The sequence below is a fragment of the Megalops cyprinoides genome, chromosome 6, assembly GCF_013368585.1.
Source record: "Megalops cyprinoides isolate fMegCyp1 chromosome 6, fMegCyp1.pri, whole genome shotgun sequence".
NCBI lineage: Eukaryota > Metazoa > Chordata > Actinopteri > Elopiformes > Megalopidae > Megalops > Megalops cyprinoides.
In genome coordinates, this window is record NC_050588.1 from 5326790 (window position 1) to 5342046 (window position 15257).

The 15257-nt window shown below is 42.2% G+C and overlaps 1 protein-coding gene across 3 annotated transcripts in view; it reads right to left on the reverse strand.

Moving 5' to 3' along the window:
* arhgap4b (Rho GTPase activating protein 4b) overlaps positions 1 to 9547 on the reverse strand; it is a 36661-nt gene extending 27114 nt beyond the window's left edge. For all 3 annotated transcript variants that reach the window (XM_036530605.1, XM_036530604.1, XM_036530602.1), the window contains exons 1-2: positions 9471 to 9547; positions 1568 to 2172 (exon numbers count right to left, since the gene is read on the reverse strand). In XM_036530605.1, coding sequence (XP_036386498.1) covers positions 1568 to 1634 — 67 coding nt within the window. In that variant the 5' untranslated portion in view covers positions 1635 to 2172; positions 9471 to 9547. The remainder of the gene's footprint in view (positions 1 to 1567; positions 2173 to 9470) is intronic.
* Positions 9548 to 15257: the final 5710 nt, after the last annotated feature.

Consider the following 15257-nt stretch of genomic DNA (forward strand, 5'->3'; position numbering starts at 1 on the left):
GGCGTGGAGGTTGGATTACATTCACTCTACCTGGTCCAGATTCAGTAGAAATGAATGGCCTAAGCTTGTGCAAAAGGGGGCAGTGAACTGCAAGGTGACTTGGAGAGGTGAAGTAGGCAGAAAAATGCCCAAGTAGGATAATGTAGACCTGTCCTAGACTTCCTGTAGGCCTTTTGCATAAGATGTTATTGAAAAATAACATCTTACACAATACCGATTATAACTTATTTATAACAATACTTACAATAAAAAAGGTTTGAATTCTTGGTATGACCTGTGTAACACTATGCCATATGTCCAGGACACCAGCTCCATTTTTATCTTGTTAATATGTGCTGTTGTTCCTGTGGTTTTGATTTCCTAATTGTGGATGGTTACCCTGATAGAGTCCCACACATGAGAAACAAATTGAGAATAATGTGGCTTCATTCTGAACGTGACTGCACTGTATTTTGTAGGAAGCTGTATTGTGTAAGGCTGGGTATTTTCTATGGCTTCAGAAATGTACAGCAGCTCTGCGTACCCACAGATCTGTATGTCATCTGGATAATAATCTACATCTCACTCAGTGCCAGTCTTCAGCCCATCCACATAATAGAAGAGATGAGTGTGTCTGCAGATTTGCCAAGCAATTCTAGAACACACCAACTGTCACTGTGGAGGAAGGGAAGGGAGGGAATTATGTGATCGCTCCCCTCTATTAGGCCTCGGATCACAAAAGCAAGACAAGAAGAAGAAAGGAGGGGTGTTCATACTAAGAACAATAGCACCCGGTTTCCTTTCTTTATGACTTAATCAGTAGAATAACACTAAATGGAAACTTCTTCAACATCTAATTGCACTTAAGAAAATCTGTTGCTGAACATCATAGGCACACAATAAAATGTGTGAGCCATGTTCTATCAACACAGTTGCTGAAAGAAGGCAAGGCTTATATGTTGGTGATGACAGAGCCCATGAGGGAATGGGTGTGTCATGCTATTAACATATTAACATACTACATTGATGTTAAAGTCTTGGCCAGCAGCACACCCCCAAAACCAGGTCTGAATCTGCTCTACATTGGGAAAATCAAGGGGGATCAGGAAAAGGGGGGATTTGTGGTAAAAGTCCCAGGCACAGTACCACAGGGATGTAGTGTTGGGCAGTTATTCTTTGTCTTCGAGGGAGAGAAAGGGAGGGATGTGGCGTTAATACAGGCAAACCGCATTAACTGGCCGCTCTATCCCTCCCTTCGCCCCCCTCTCTTCCTCTCCGAAGAGTACACATAGCTCCAGGCTGAGTGCTGATTCGATGAGAGAAGACAGCATCACTAATACTCTCTATAAATATATACACACTACACACACACCAATACACACTAATTCACACACACACACACACACACACACAAACACAGCACACATACAGACAGACGCACACGTTCCGGGTTTGTGCACATCGATGCATGCAAAATTAACAAGGGGCGCAGCACAGAGGGAAAGGGGTGAGGGGGCAGAGGGAGGGTGAATCACAGAAACCAAGAGACAAAAATTACAGGGCAACAAAAAAATCAGATTTCTTCTACCTTTTATCTGGGTGTCATATTCCGCCAGGCTCCCCTTCTCCTTCCTTAGTTTCCCGTGCGATGTCATCGTCTCTCCACCAGGGGCAGTCTGGTGCGACGTAAATGTGCTATTGCTGTGTCCTGCACTGCCCTGTGTTGAATTGTTGGATCGTCACCTACAGTGATCACTGCCCTCTGATAATGCGTGCAGTGCTCTTCTACTTTGCTGCTTCTGCCACATACAACTGCTGTGTGAAATGTACTATCACTGTATCTGACTGTACATACTGCAGTTCTTTAAATATACTGGATAGGTACTGTATTACCCTCCCTCTGCCCACACGCACACAACAAGTAACCGTTCTTTATAGTTTGCTGTCTAACGGTCCTGTCATCACGCTGACTTGTGCTTCAGTTCCCCAGTGTACAAGTGTGTAACACCATAAAGCTAAAGAGGCATTATTTCAAAGATGTGCTCTTCAGATTTAAAAGAGTTGACTTTGTTAATCCTTTGTTGAGTAAAAATGTTGAACTGGGCACAAGCAGATCAAAAATATGAAGTCTCTTTGAAACGAAAATGATTTCTTCCGGTTCCTGAGTCCTCAAAAAAATGTGATTGTCTTCGCCTGCAAAAGAGAAAAAGACAAGAGTGAAAGAGAGAAAATAAGGAGGGAGGATAGGGGGAGGTAAAAAAAAAAAAAGAATAATCAAGCACCTCTGGTCATATAGGGCAAACAATTTCACTGCGCAGCAGTAAACCACAGCGAGCTCTCCCCGCCCACATCCCTTCTCTTATACAATGTGTGGTTGGGAGACTACTCTCACAGACATGTTTCTCAGGGCAGTGCTATCTGCAACACACAGCCTCATTACAGAACAGAAACACTGCACAGTGCACGCACCAAACAATACGCACCTAGCGCACCACGCGGCAGCACCTTCATTATACCCAGCAGGGTACAGTGCAGACAGAGAGAGATGTACCAACAGCATTAAAAATAGTCACTCTAATAATAGCAATGAAAGGCTTATTTTCAAAACCTGGGTTGTGGGTGTATCATGCGTACATTACGTGTTCAGAACACCATATTGTGGCAACTGTGTTCCAATACACATGTGAAACAAGTATTCAGTTCACAGATACTTTCAGAAAGTTGGAATACTTCTTTTGCCTTTTTGAGAAAACAGCAGATTCACACAGAAGCCATGAATATCACTTCAATCTCCCTCTTCTCCACAGCATTTTGAGTTCAAAAACCCCACCCCCTCACTCCAACCGACTCAGCTTTGAAAGGTTTTTTTTTTTTTTTCGGAGCCACCTGCAGTCGTTGCAGATCAGTTTTAAAAGTGGCTGTTTCAACGTCAGCGCTTAGTAAGTGGAAGTATTTAGTGCAACAGGAAAGGAAGCACACTGCAACACAATGATTGACATCCTCTGCCAAATTTAACATGCTGTCAGATGCAAATTAAAAAATCAGGGTAAACTGGGCATAATGAAATATTTCACTATGGAATGTAGAAAGAAATATTTTCACAGTCTCATGGTAAAAATCTACACATAAAATAAATTTTGTAGGCACTGCATTTCTTCAAGATTAAATTGCCATGATGGACATGACTGTTAACTTGACCTAGTTAACCTATGGAAATTGTATTCACCTGTGATCACGTGCAGAGCCAGTAAATTACTGTAACTTAAGTGGAATAAAACAGAAAAGCATTTTTACCTCACAAGATCTAATTATTTTGCACATCTGGTCCAAAGATGATTCATGGGTTTTGCAATTAACGTTATTAGCAAGGGAGCCGGTGAACAGCAGTGTATTTGTAAGACAGTACCAGGAATGGCTAGAAAGGTCACATTGGTTCAAACAGTGAAAGCATTTCCTAAAGGTACGTCAACCTGGTTAAGCTTGTTTGCCAGATTTACCTTGATAGCCACAAGACAGCTCTGGTGTATGGATGTGTGGATGTTTGGGACGTTTTGGACCACTCGAGTGAGGACTTACAGTCCTGCTGTGAATTTATGCCGCGCTGACTATGATTTTGGGCTAACCCTGTCTCAGTCTGTTCTTTTGCACAAGTTCAGAGAGTATTTTGAGTTTCTACAGTTTATACAAAAGCTTTTGTTTCCTATTTTTGGACAGGGTTACACAGGACAATAACAATACAGTTACATTAAACAAATTGTTGTTTAATATAATATTAATGACTGACAGTTGACTATACTTGTTTGACTTGATCTGGCAATACAAATCCACATTAAAAACACAGTATTATTGATTGATTTCTGACAAGATCCTCTGAGAATATAGCAAACATGAAATAGATAACATGGTTAGTAACTTAACATTTGAAATGCCAGACTAAATAAATGCATAAAAGTAATTTGTTCATTTAAAGTTGTGAGATTAAATGTTGTTTTTTTTTTCAAGTTGTTTGATATTTAGGGGCTCTTAATCTGGGTGTTCTGAGACTCTTTGATTGATGTCTTGAGGAAGGCTGGGGAGGCAAAACTTTGACATCTTTAAGCCAGATTCTTCCATCTTCCCACAAATTTTGAGAAAACTGATCTTGCATGCATTCATGTCTGTGTAGATTTTTATAAACACTACTACACAAGTCATGAAGATCTAAATGAAATATAATATGAGCAAATGAAATATACCATGAAAATTTTTAACTGAGCTCAGATGACAGTCAGTTAAAGCAAGCTTCATGCTGATTGAACGGCAGGCATTATTTGAGTAAGTGGTGTACATCCCCATTTTTCCAACAAATTGTTCTCCTAGAAAGCCAGCCATAAACAAATAATTTCCAGTGGAATCAATAGATATTATGTTCCTGATCTGATTTTTAGGAAAAGGGGCTAAATAAATGTGATTAATTCAAAAATTTATAAGATACAAATGATGTATAAATTTGTATGTAGAAACATACTTAGACACAAAGAACAGAATAAATATTCAGTATTTGGCATGCACTGTGTTATGACACAATGAGAACAGTAAGATGCTAATCAATGCAAATCTTTGTTGCTTTCTTGAGAATTTCTTTTTTAATTTGCTATTTTGCATGAGTGTCACAGCCACATGTTGACACTTCACAGGTGTGCCTCTTGGATACAAGTCAGAAACATGACTTATCTTTTATTTCCACACTTAGCTTATTTTATATACATCTCTTTATACAATTGTATATTTGCTGAAGAGAATATACCAACATTTTCTCTCTCTCTAAATATTTAGCTATATTTGGGTTCATAGTTTAAATTATTCTAAAAACAACATGACTACATGACTGAGACTGGGTAATGTAACAGAATGTGTTCCTGCAAATAAACAAATAAAAAAAAAATTTAAAAACCTGTTTTCTGTATCAGAATTCACTTTCAATGTAACTCTCAAAACCCTGTTCCTATGTGGTACTTCCAACAACAGTAGCAATGGTCATTAGTTTTTATGTGTGAAGCATACCAAGACTGTTGCGATTGATCCACATTACGTATTGTTTTATTTATGGTTTACAACCCAAAAATCAAATCACTGCCACAACAGCTGTAAATATAATACCTTCGCATAGCTTCATACACGTATCATACTACACCTGATTAACGGATTATCGTTTATATTCCATTGTTTTCTATGTAAAGCCTCTGAAACGCTTCCCCATTTGTTAGAATTTGCAGAACACAGGGACACTGTAGCTGTCATTTCCTAGGTGACCAACGACCATCCATTTTCAAAAGTTCCTTGTGCCCCTTCTTCAGCTAACTGGGCTTTTTGACTGCCATGGAGATATTTAAAACTTACAACACTTAAAGATCGCTAGCTAGCTAAAGGCGATCACTTTTTTTTTTTTTTTTTTTTTTTTACCGAAGGTCAAAGATAAACATTTTAGACGGCTACCCACAGTACTTACCCTTGGTACCGTCAATCACGATCTGACGACACTAGCCAGCCAAGTTGCTAGTATAACTAGCTATGCTTTGTGTTTTTCACCACTACGTTAGCTAAGTTTTGCTAGCTAGCTAGCAACTATATCACAGATAAGGCCACAGCAAAGTTGTTGCAAGATAAGTAGCTAGATATTTGTGTGAGTAATTGCTATTAAACACCTAATATGCTACCTATCTGTATTTTCATACTGGCAGCTAATGTGCAACACAACCAGCAGACGAGCTAAGTTAACAATAACGTTGTTGGTGGTGAGTTTATTCACAAAAATTATGTTTCAATACAGAACAGCTTAGTGCTAGCTAGCTGCCAGCATGCTGCATATGTAGACCTATCAGAAGGTCAAGGAGGAGCACGAATCTGTAAGTACACACAATCTACACAGGTGTATAGTAAAATCTAACAGGTGCATAGTAACTGATTGGTATGTCACAGACTAAGCACCCAGCAGCAGACAAACAGGAAGTAGCTGCAGCTAGTTACCATGGCAAGCAGTGAAAAGGGATCTAGATAATGGGCCAGGTTATATAAATTTCGCTATAGCTACTTTAACAGCATACTACACCCTTCATCTTAAGCACATACCAACCTGTGTGCACATATTTTAGTCCTGGCATTTTCTTGTAACCTACCATCAGGATCTACCTCTAAATGCCTACTGTCCACACCACTGAATTATTGAATGGAATTTAATTACTGAATGTTGAAATATGACTGAATGTCCTCCCCATAGCACCATGTCTATCTCAGCAATGTTGATAACTAATTATGAATCCTTTGAATTCAGGGCTGAGAAAGTGCTCAATTACAAATGACAAATGATAAATGATTTTCTCCTACAAATGGCCACTGTGAAATTGCATGCAAATTACATTACATGGTTGTTTTTTTACAGGGCGCAATTACAACAGTCACAACATTGGCGTTAAAATGCAGCACTAAATGTTCTCACACGCATGCGAAAATCTGTTAACAAATTTTGCCCATCAACAGTTTTGAGCCGCTGGCGGCGCCATGACGGGTGGCTTGCACACAGGTGTGGATAAGAATGAACGTTGTCAGCAGGAATATCAAAACAGAGGGTGACCTTTGCCACCGTGTGTAAATCAGTGTCAAGCGTTACAGTGTGAGAGCGTCACGAAGAGGAACAGCAAGTGCTGTAAGCAGAACTAGGAGAGGCAGGTCATCCGCTGCCGCAGCCGCTCTCAAAAACTGTTCGCAATGATCTTTTAATCATGGTCTCAGATGCTGTGATGGTCACAGTTAAAACTTACAATGTTTACCTTGTACAAATATTGTTAAGCATTATCAAATGTTAATGGCCTTTTTCAAGAGATGAACGTCAAAATTTTTCCACCCTCAGTAACGCCATTCGAAGACTCTTCAGATGGCAGTTGGGTCCATTTGAAACAGATATCCCTTAAAATGCTGGTTGTACCTGACCCAAAACCGTTCTTTTGTCTTACTGATATGGTAACCAGCAACTAGTGGTATAACCAGCAACATGGTTATAACGTGAATCTTTTAGCTTAGGGATCTTGCTCAGGGATGTGGCCTTATTGGCAGTTGTATGGTACAGGTCATGTGGCTATTACTAATTTTGTATTCATATTCTGAACTGTATTTACTCTCTCTACATCACCCAGCATGAGCTTAACTGCCAATAATATAACAGTAACAATGAAAATAATATTTGTTTCCAGACTGTAGAGTAATTTCATTGTCTGTAGCGTGGCAGAATTTCATGACTAATTTCTCATTATTCTTTAGGGTTTTTTAAAAATAATCCTCAAATATTCAAAATCAGATGTTTGTATCTTTTAAAGAGAACTCTTATACCATGGTAAAGCTCACCACCTGGCCAGAATTTACAGCTATCCAGTCACTACATGGTGTGGCTTCAACCATTTCCCATCCACTGTATTCATGAGCACCACTGCAAGGACCTGAGGGTCTTCCTGCTCCCTCCGCCGAGCTGGGCTGAGGTGGAGAAGATGGCAAGGCAGCAGGCTTGGATGTATTCAGCCATCATGGCAGGCTGTCTTTCCCCTCCATGTCAACACTGACTCAACATGCTCAACTCACGCACGGAGCCAAACGCCCAGAGGCAGCGTCCCGGTTCAGGGCACCGCTGAAACGAGGTTGAAACAACACGGGAACGGGCACTGAAACGGTGTGCCTCTTGGGGTCACGTCAGCAAAGCAATACAAAACCTGAGGCCTGGACACTGAGCCTGGGAATGGCCCCTGACCCCTGTGCACTATTTCACATGAAAGAGAGACTACAGCGCACATTGATAGAGCGAGAGTGAGTCACAGCAGAATCGGGTTGAAATGTGCCAGCATTAATATTGATCATGTTCTGAGGATGAGTTCTGTCTGGCCTTGAATGGAGGACAGTCATGTATTTGGTGCAGTTACTGTTAGTGTCCACGACAACTGTACAAGAAAATCAATTTTTTATGCAGCTAAATATACAAAGCAGTCACTCCATGATTGATCCATGAGTAAAAAGCCATGCATAAATGCATCTTGTAAGTATTTATTTGCATGCACCAAATACTTAGGTGTTTACTGTGTTTTTAATATGTCAATAGTCGCAGAGAATCATATCAGAAAGATGGTTCCAGGGAGCAGGGGAGTATTCTTCGTGCTATGAGCTATGTCAACGTTTACAGTTATCTGATTACTCATTTACTGCTTTCTCATTCTCCCTCACCCTCTCACAATAGAAACTCTCAACTGTCAACTTCCTCCTTTTCACACTGAAGACTGCATTAATGTACTAGTCAGCAGCTTGCTTGCTATTTCTCTTCCTCTTCCTCAGAAATTTGGACATTGTCCCCAGCCTCTTTCGCATAGATTTGCCATTGCCGTTGTTTCTTCATCCTGTTTCTCTAATCAGTACTACCTTCTGTCTCATTTTGGTATGTCTAACCTCACCGCCCCCCCTGCCCTCACTCACCTCCATCCCTCCATCCCCTAATTCTAGGTTTCTGTCCCTCCAACCCCTGCTATCTCTAACTGACCTTTTTGTCTTTTTTTCCATCTTTTTTTTTGCTTGTAATTGACTCCATTGTGTTTCCTCCCTCTCCCTCTCTCTCTCTCTCTCTCTCTCTCTCACTGGGGTCATCACATCGCAGCATCGTCGGGCAATCAATCACACTGACCACAGAGTAACCTATAAGTACAGTGGAGGAATATAGAAGGGAAGGCTGATGGACTAAGACGCAACCTAAAGAGCCATAAAAAAAGGAGGGATACGCAGTGAGAGTGGGTCTGTTTCAAGGGAACGGGAGGGGGCTGTCGCACTTATTAGGCTGAAGGAGGGGGGGTGGGAGCAACACTGATAGGTCGGACTCGGCTCGTGTCTGCCGCTACAGATCAATGGTGGTCTTTTCAGTTCACGCTGAGACTCAAGAGCAGGAAGGAGGAACGTGCTGTAATGTCAGTTGTTTTTTTTTTTTTTCTTAACTGCGCACTGCTTTCGTTTCAGATTTAGCACCCAGTCTTTGAGGAGCACCATCAGAGCCCCCCTGCCAAGGCAGCGAAACCTGTCTGAGTGATCGGGGAGGGCATGCACGCAGACCGCGGAACGCAGAACACGAGCGAGGGGGTTACACGCATGGGCAAGTTCAGTGGCGGCTGAGAGGCAAAAAAACATAGTCAGAATATCGTGTCAGGTCAGCCACCCCCTCCCCCTGAACGGACAGCGTACAGCCGGCACACGCACGGGGGTACAGATTAAGCCATCACACACCATAGTCATGCCAAGGCTGAAGACACAGAAAAAATGCCCTGCACACATATACACACTATATATAGATGCACGCATAAATCGCCTCCGTACACACAGAGAGACCCAGGCACTGTCAGCATGCGCGCACAAGGTGCAGCTACCGTAGACACGCCACGTTTTCTGGAAAATGCATCCATTTTTATAAATAATAAACAACATGAAAGCCTTACCTCATTCTCTGTAGTCTTCTGTTCCCTCTCTCTCCCTGCCTCCTCCTCCTCTCCCCTTCCCTCTCTCTCTCTCTCTCTCTCTCTCTCCCTCCCTCCCTTTCACACACAGAGAACACTGTGTTTGAGTCACACAGATTTCATGGAACCAATTTGATTTCTCTCTCTCTCCCTCTCTCCCTCTGACACATTCAACACAGTCTGCTCTCTCACCCTCCCTCTCCCTCTCCCCTCTCTTGGATGCACATTCAAAAACAGCCTCTCTCTCTCTCTCGCTCTCTCTCTCTCCCTCTGACACACTCAAATACGGCCCCTCTCTCTGTCACACTCTCCTTGTTCTGAGGCAACGGGAGAGGCTGTCATACTACAAAGCCACGCCCCCCTCTCCTTCCCCTCCCTCCCATCTCCTTGCAGGCCTACTATAAATATGAGCATGTACATGAATATGCTGTCTTGTTCTCTTAGTCTCTCCCCTCCACCTCTCTCATTCTTCAAACCCCCCTCTCTCGCCAGGCTATGAAACGCTTCTCTTGTGACCTTGCGTCGCATTTCACGGCCTCCCCCCCGCCTGCCCCCCTTCTCTCTCAGTCCCACTAGACTCATATTCTGTAATCACTCCAGCCAGCGCACCAGTGATGCACACTCTCCAGCAATAAAACAGATTCCACCATTACAAATGTGGAGACAGTTTTCGAACTTGCCAACTAGGCGACCACGCAAATGTAGCTATGGTCACAAAAAAGTGCCTACTAAATGTAATGCTGACACCATCACCACACCACTAAAACAGTAATTAAAATGCCAGGAAAATAAAGCCGATGATCTGAGCTCTGCTGCCATGATTGTCACACAGGATTGTGACTGAGTTTCATTCAGCTCTAACATTACACTGTTGATACTGATGATTAAGGGGTTAATATTGCCCTGTTGATTAAGATGACACAAAGTGACTGTTTCTGCTGCTGATGAAATATTCATCTGCTGAAACTACAATTTTTAGAATTCTGAACCTGCTGCAGCTATAGCAATAAGACTGCCATGACCCTGCAGTGCAGAGCACTGTATTCGTGGTTGAGGGCTGTGGAACAGCCGTTTGTTTTAGAAGGTGTCAAGTGCTCTGTGCACTACCGTGTGTCAGCACAGCACAGGAAATGGAGTTCGTGCTGCCACTGGGTACACACTGCCACTGCAGCACTGAGCATGAAATGCTATAACTATGAATATACAGCACTGTCCATATTTATTCATACCACTCTAAGTAAAACAGTATTTGGGAAAGAGGGCATACCTGAAATAGGCAAGACTTTTGACACAAACAAGTCTGAAAGGGGTGCTTTACAAAAAGTGGTGTGGCTTAGAAAAAAAAAACACACATACACAATGATCAAAGTGATGTGTGCCCCAAATACACACATGTACAAGCACACACACACATACACACCATCCACCCCCACACTGCAGTCCTCTCATTATATTCGGTCAGAGAGCCTTGTCTCTTTTTCAGGGCATTGATCGAACGATGAGGGAACACTTAAACACAACGTGAAACAAACTGAACGTCATGCATGGGGGTGTCATGTTGGAAACGGGGGGTCAACCATTTGCTTGTTTCCAGGGTGAGAAAGAGGTGCAGACCAGTCTGCGCCTGTGCACATGTCTGGTCAACCACAGCCTCAGGCAGACAAAACAATGTGGGGGACGTGGGGCGGGGTTACAGAGAGCAGGGAAAATGAGATTTCATAAATGTCAGCATTATTTCGTAAGGTATGACCAGGGTCTATTATTATATCAGTTCATTGTATTATAATATTTATTTTTTTCTCTACTGATGTAGGTAATTTAATGTTTCTGACAGTCAATGAAGAGTTTGTTACGCTGTGATTTATTCGATTCAGCAGACAGTAATCCAGTGTGACTTACAAAGGTTACGTTTTACAACTGTGATGTCCCCTCTGGGGACCTGCAACATTCTGGGTTTGAGCCACGTTTCTTACCTGTGTCACATTGTCCTTATTAGTGATATGCTACATGGAGTGGGTTACGAGGCTTTCAGACGAGAATCACCGAAAGGCTATTGTTTTGGTCCTTTTATATCCTGCTTGCTTTATTTGTTGGAAAACTCTGTGGATTCTTGCCCAACATTGCTCAGATTTCACACACTTATTGATCATAGTCCATCAGTTGTTTGGGCCAAAATATTGGGCCTTTTTGTTATTCATAGGGTTTAATCTCTGAAGCTGTGCATGATTACCATAGATGTTGATCCCAGGAAACAACTCGCGATGACTCCTTCATGACCTGCAGTGTGCAAACCAGGGATGTAAATAGCGATTAGATTAGATTCAGTTAAACCATGCCACATGTAACATATACTTGTGTTATTTCAAACACAATCCACTTGGTCCCTGGTATTGCACAAAATGGCTATTGCTAAACATGGTTTTTGCATAATGTGTGCCAGCATTCACTTGTCTGGTACTGGGCACATTTTCACAGACATGGTGTCTGGATGGTCCTTCAGCTATCAGCTTGGGAGCCTTAAGGTTGCCTGCAATATTGGAGTGCAGATTGCTGCATCATCACTTTAGAAAAACCTTGCAAATGCTGATGAATCTTTTCAATGAACAGAGGGGGAATTTCTGCTGATATTGTTGCCTGATTATAGGTCTGCTTTACAGGAAACTACTGGCAGATTCACATACAGAAGGGAAGTCCAGACAGGGAAAGCACAAGAGATCAGAGATATATGATGCTACAGCCTGTCCTCCACTTCTCTCCTTAAGAAACTTCAGCATGATAGGTATCTTGCCCACGTCCAGTTGACAAACGGCTCCTATTCCTTTTTCATCTCTTTTCCCCGACCATAGCTTTACCGCCAGTTGTCTTGTCTTTATTTCTCTTTCTTATTTCCTCCCACCCCCTCTTTCTCTCTCTCTCACTCTCACAGTCACTCAGGATGTGGTGACAACTGCAGAGAAAAACAAACTCTACATTAATCTCATTAATCTTTCCATCTCAGTCACTTGTGGGGCCAGCATCACTTTCACACATGCTATGCGCCTCACCCAATAGCACAGCAACAAAAATGTCAGGCACAGGACAGCATTCATTCCACACCACTCCCACGTTTAAAACTACAAAATTAAAACTACAAAACAGTACTGAAACTACAAGACAACCCACCAGCAAGAGTACAAATGAGAAATCAAGAAATGGCATGCTACAATTTTTTTTAAGATACTACTAGGTAAATAAAGATTAGAGATGACATGGTTTGTGTAACTGACACATGTAGACTTTTTTCTTGTCATTGTGAATGGTGGTTTTTATTGTTTTTGTAGTTGTTGTGGTCTTTTTCAGGGTGTATTTAAATGTGAGGCTTTCATGATAGATCTTCTGAAATGTCTCTGCTGTTTGCTAGTCTCCGGGCTTGCTGGCACTGTGGTGCCAGCATTAGATAAAACTCAGCAGTCAACAGTGTGTGCACTTTAAACCTACGCGACAGAGTGCACCCAGAATGTCTGATGTGCAAAACACATCATTTACCATTGCTTGCTCTCATGCCATTCGTTTTTGCCATTTAGTCCTGCACCTGCCCCTCCTCTCGCTCCCTCCCCCTCCCCCCCCCTCATTCCCCCCAGGGGTAGTTTGCTTTCCGCTTGGTCAGTCAGTACCCACAGCTCTGACCTACTTCATTGCTTTAACCTTAAGCACACATTAATACAACGTAACTGTAGACCCACAATCAGCATAATACCAAATGCTCTGAGATTATGGGCACTGGTACATACATGTGGGCTTAGCTCTGCCACAAATTTTAAAATGTATGATGTACTGTTACATTTACACTGGTTCTTATATTCTCTGCCTCTGATATCAGACAACACCCCCACCCCACTATCCCCAGTCCCCAGTTAGAAAAGACAGTATATTTAAACTGGCCCATCCTGAGACAGTTTAAGTTCTGTTTAAGTACAGTGGTCTACAGCAGCGTTTCCCAAACCTCTCCTGGAGGACCTGTTGTCCTGCATGTTTTAGATCTCTCCCTGCTCCAACACCTGATTTAAATGATCAGTTTGTTATTAAGCAGTTTTAGGAGTACATAACGAGTTGATCATTTGAATCAGCTGTGTTGGAGCAGGGAGAGATCTAAAACATGCAGGACAACGGGTCCTCCAGGAGAGGTTTGGGAAACGCTGGTCTACAATACCCTTCAGTACTGAATCCCCATGTCACACAATGAGACAGAAAAGAGGAAGCATCCTGTGAGGAGGAACTTCAACTGTAGAGGTGTCTGGCCTGATCAGCAAATAGACACACAGGTCAGGATGCTTGCTATACATCTGCAGACGGCCACCCTATTTCGGTTTTGCCCACGATGTCATAATCATTCAACTCTGGGGGTGGCGATTACCCAGGAGAGGATGACCTCTCTGAGCCATGGCCCAATCATGGCAGCTAAATTTAGCTCTGTTCTGCCTTTCCCCATCCATGCCTAGAAGAGTGTGTGTCTGACGGGACGATGACCAATCAGACACCTTGCATAAAGTTCAAGTGTGGAGTCTGGAGGGCCAGACGTTAAAAGTGCAACCCTTTCCTGGCAGAGGTATGACACATGATGCTGGACAGGCTAGGGTGGAGCTGCTCTGCCGAAGGCCCAGGCATAACCGGACACAGAAGAAACTACGTGACAGCGGTTTACTCAAACAAGTCATAATGCTTAACCGTCCAGCTCAGTCCAGAGCTTGTGCAACCCAACTGAATGAGCAATTCAGATGCACACAATTGCACGCATCTCAGAGCATGCAGCTTTGAAAACATTGAGTAACCGAAGAGTAAAATTTCACATCAAAAGGGGAGGAAGGGGGAGAGAGCTCAGCAAAGACTAATCGTATCAAATATAACATGCACCTAAACTGCAAACTTCTCACTGTAATTAACAGTATAACAACATATACAGCTAAGCCAATCAGAGAGAAGCATATTCAAGTTCCTGATAATGAGACACCTTTCTGTGTAACCTAGTCTAAGATATAAAAGCTAAGCTAGTGTAAGCTACCTAGAAAGTTTACCAAGGATTTCATCAGCTAAAAGCTTGGTCTTTCCCTGTAAAGCAGTTGTACCCTACAATATTTTCAAACTGAACATCTAATCAAGAGAAAGCTAAAAACTCATCTCTTTAAGCTGTATATCTAGCCTACCTTCCTCTCTATCTATCCTATCTATCCCTATTTTCTATTAAAAAAGCACTCTACACTAGTTTACACTAGTCACTTAACTCAGTATCTTACTGACCTCTTGTAATACTTCTCGATAACTCATACAGCCATTCATATTTGGAGTGACATTACCATATACATTAGTATATAACAATTAACAGTGTCCTGACAATAAACTGAGCAAGGCAATACTTTCTCACTAGCTGGCAAAGTGCTAATATAACAACTACAGCACAACCATGTGGTCACTAGTAGAATTACAGTTTGAAAATAGCAGTGTACAAAAAAGTTGATATTGAGGCCATCCATGCTGACCCTTAATTAACTGCATAATAGTGTCAAGCTAAGCTAATTAAGTGCGGTGTGACAGGATCAACCAGAGGCGTGTAATAGCTTCATCCTGAATGCAACCAACAACAGCTGTGGATTGCAAGTGGCCATCTGTTCATGCTGGTCATTTGAAAATATCAATCACTTTTTAAAAGCAATTTGTGATGGGTAACCCTATGGAAGAATTTCACAGAATATCCATTCACTTTATTTGGATTCCTATAATATATAGAAGATGCAG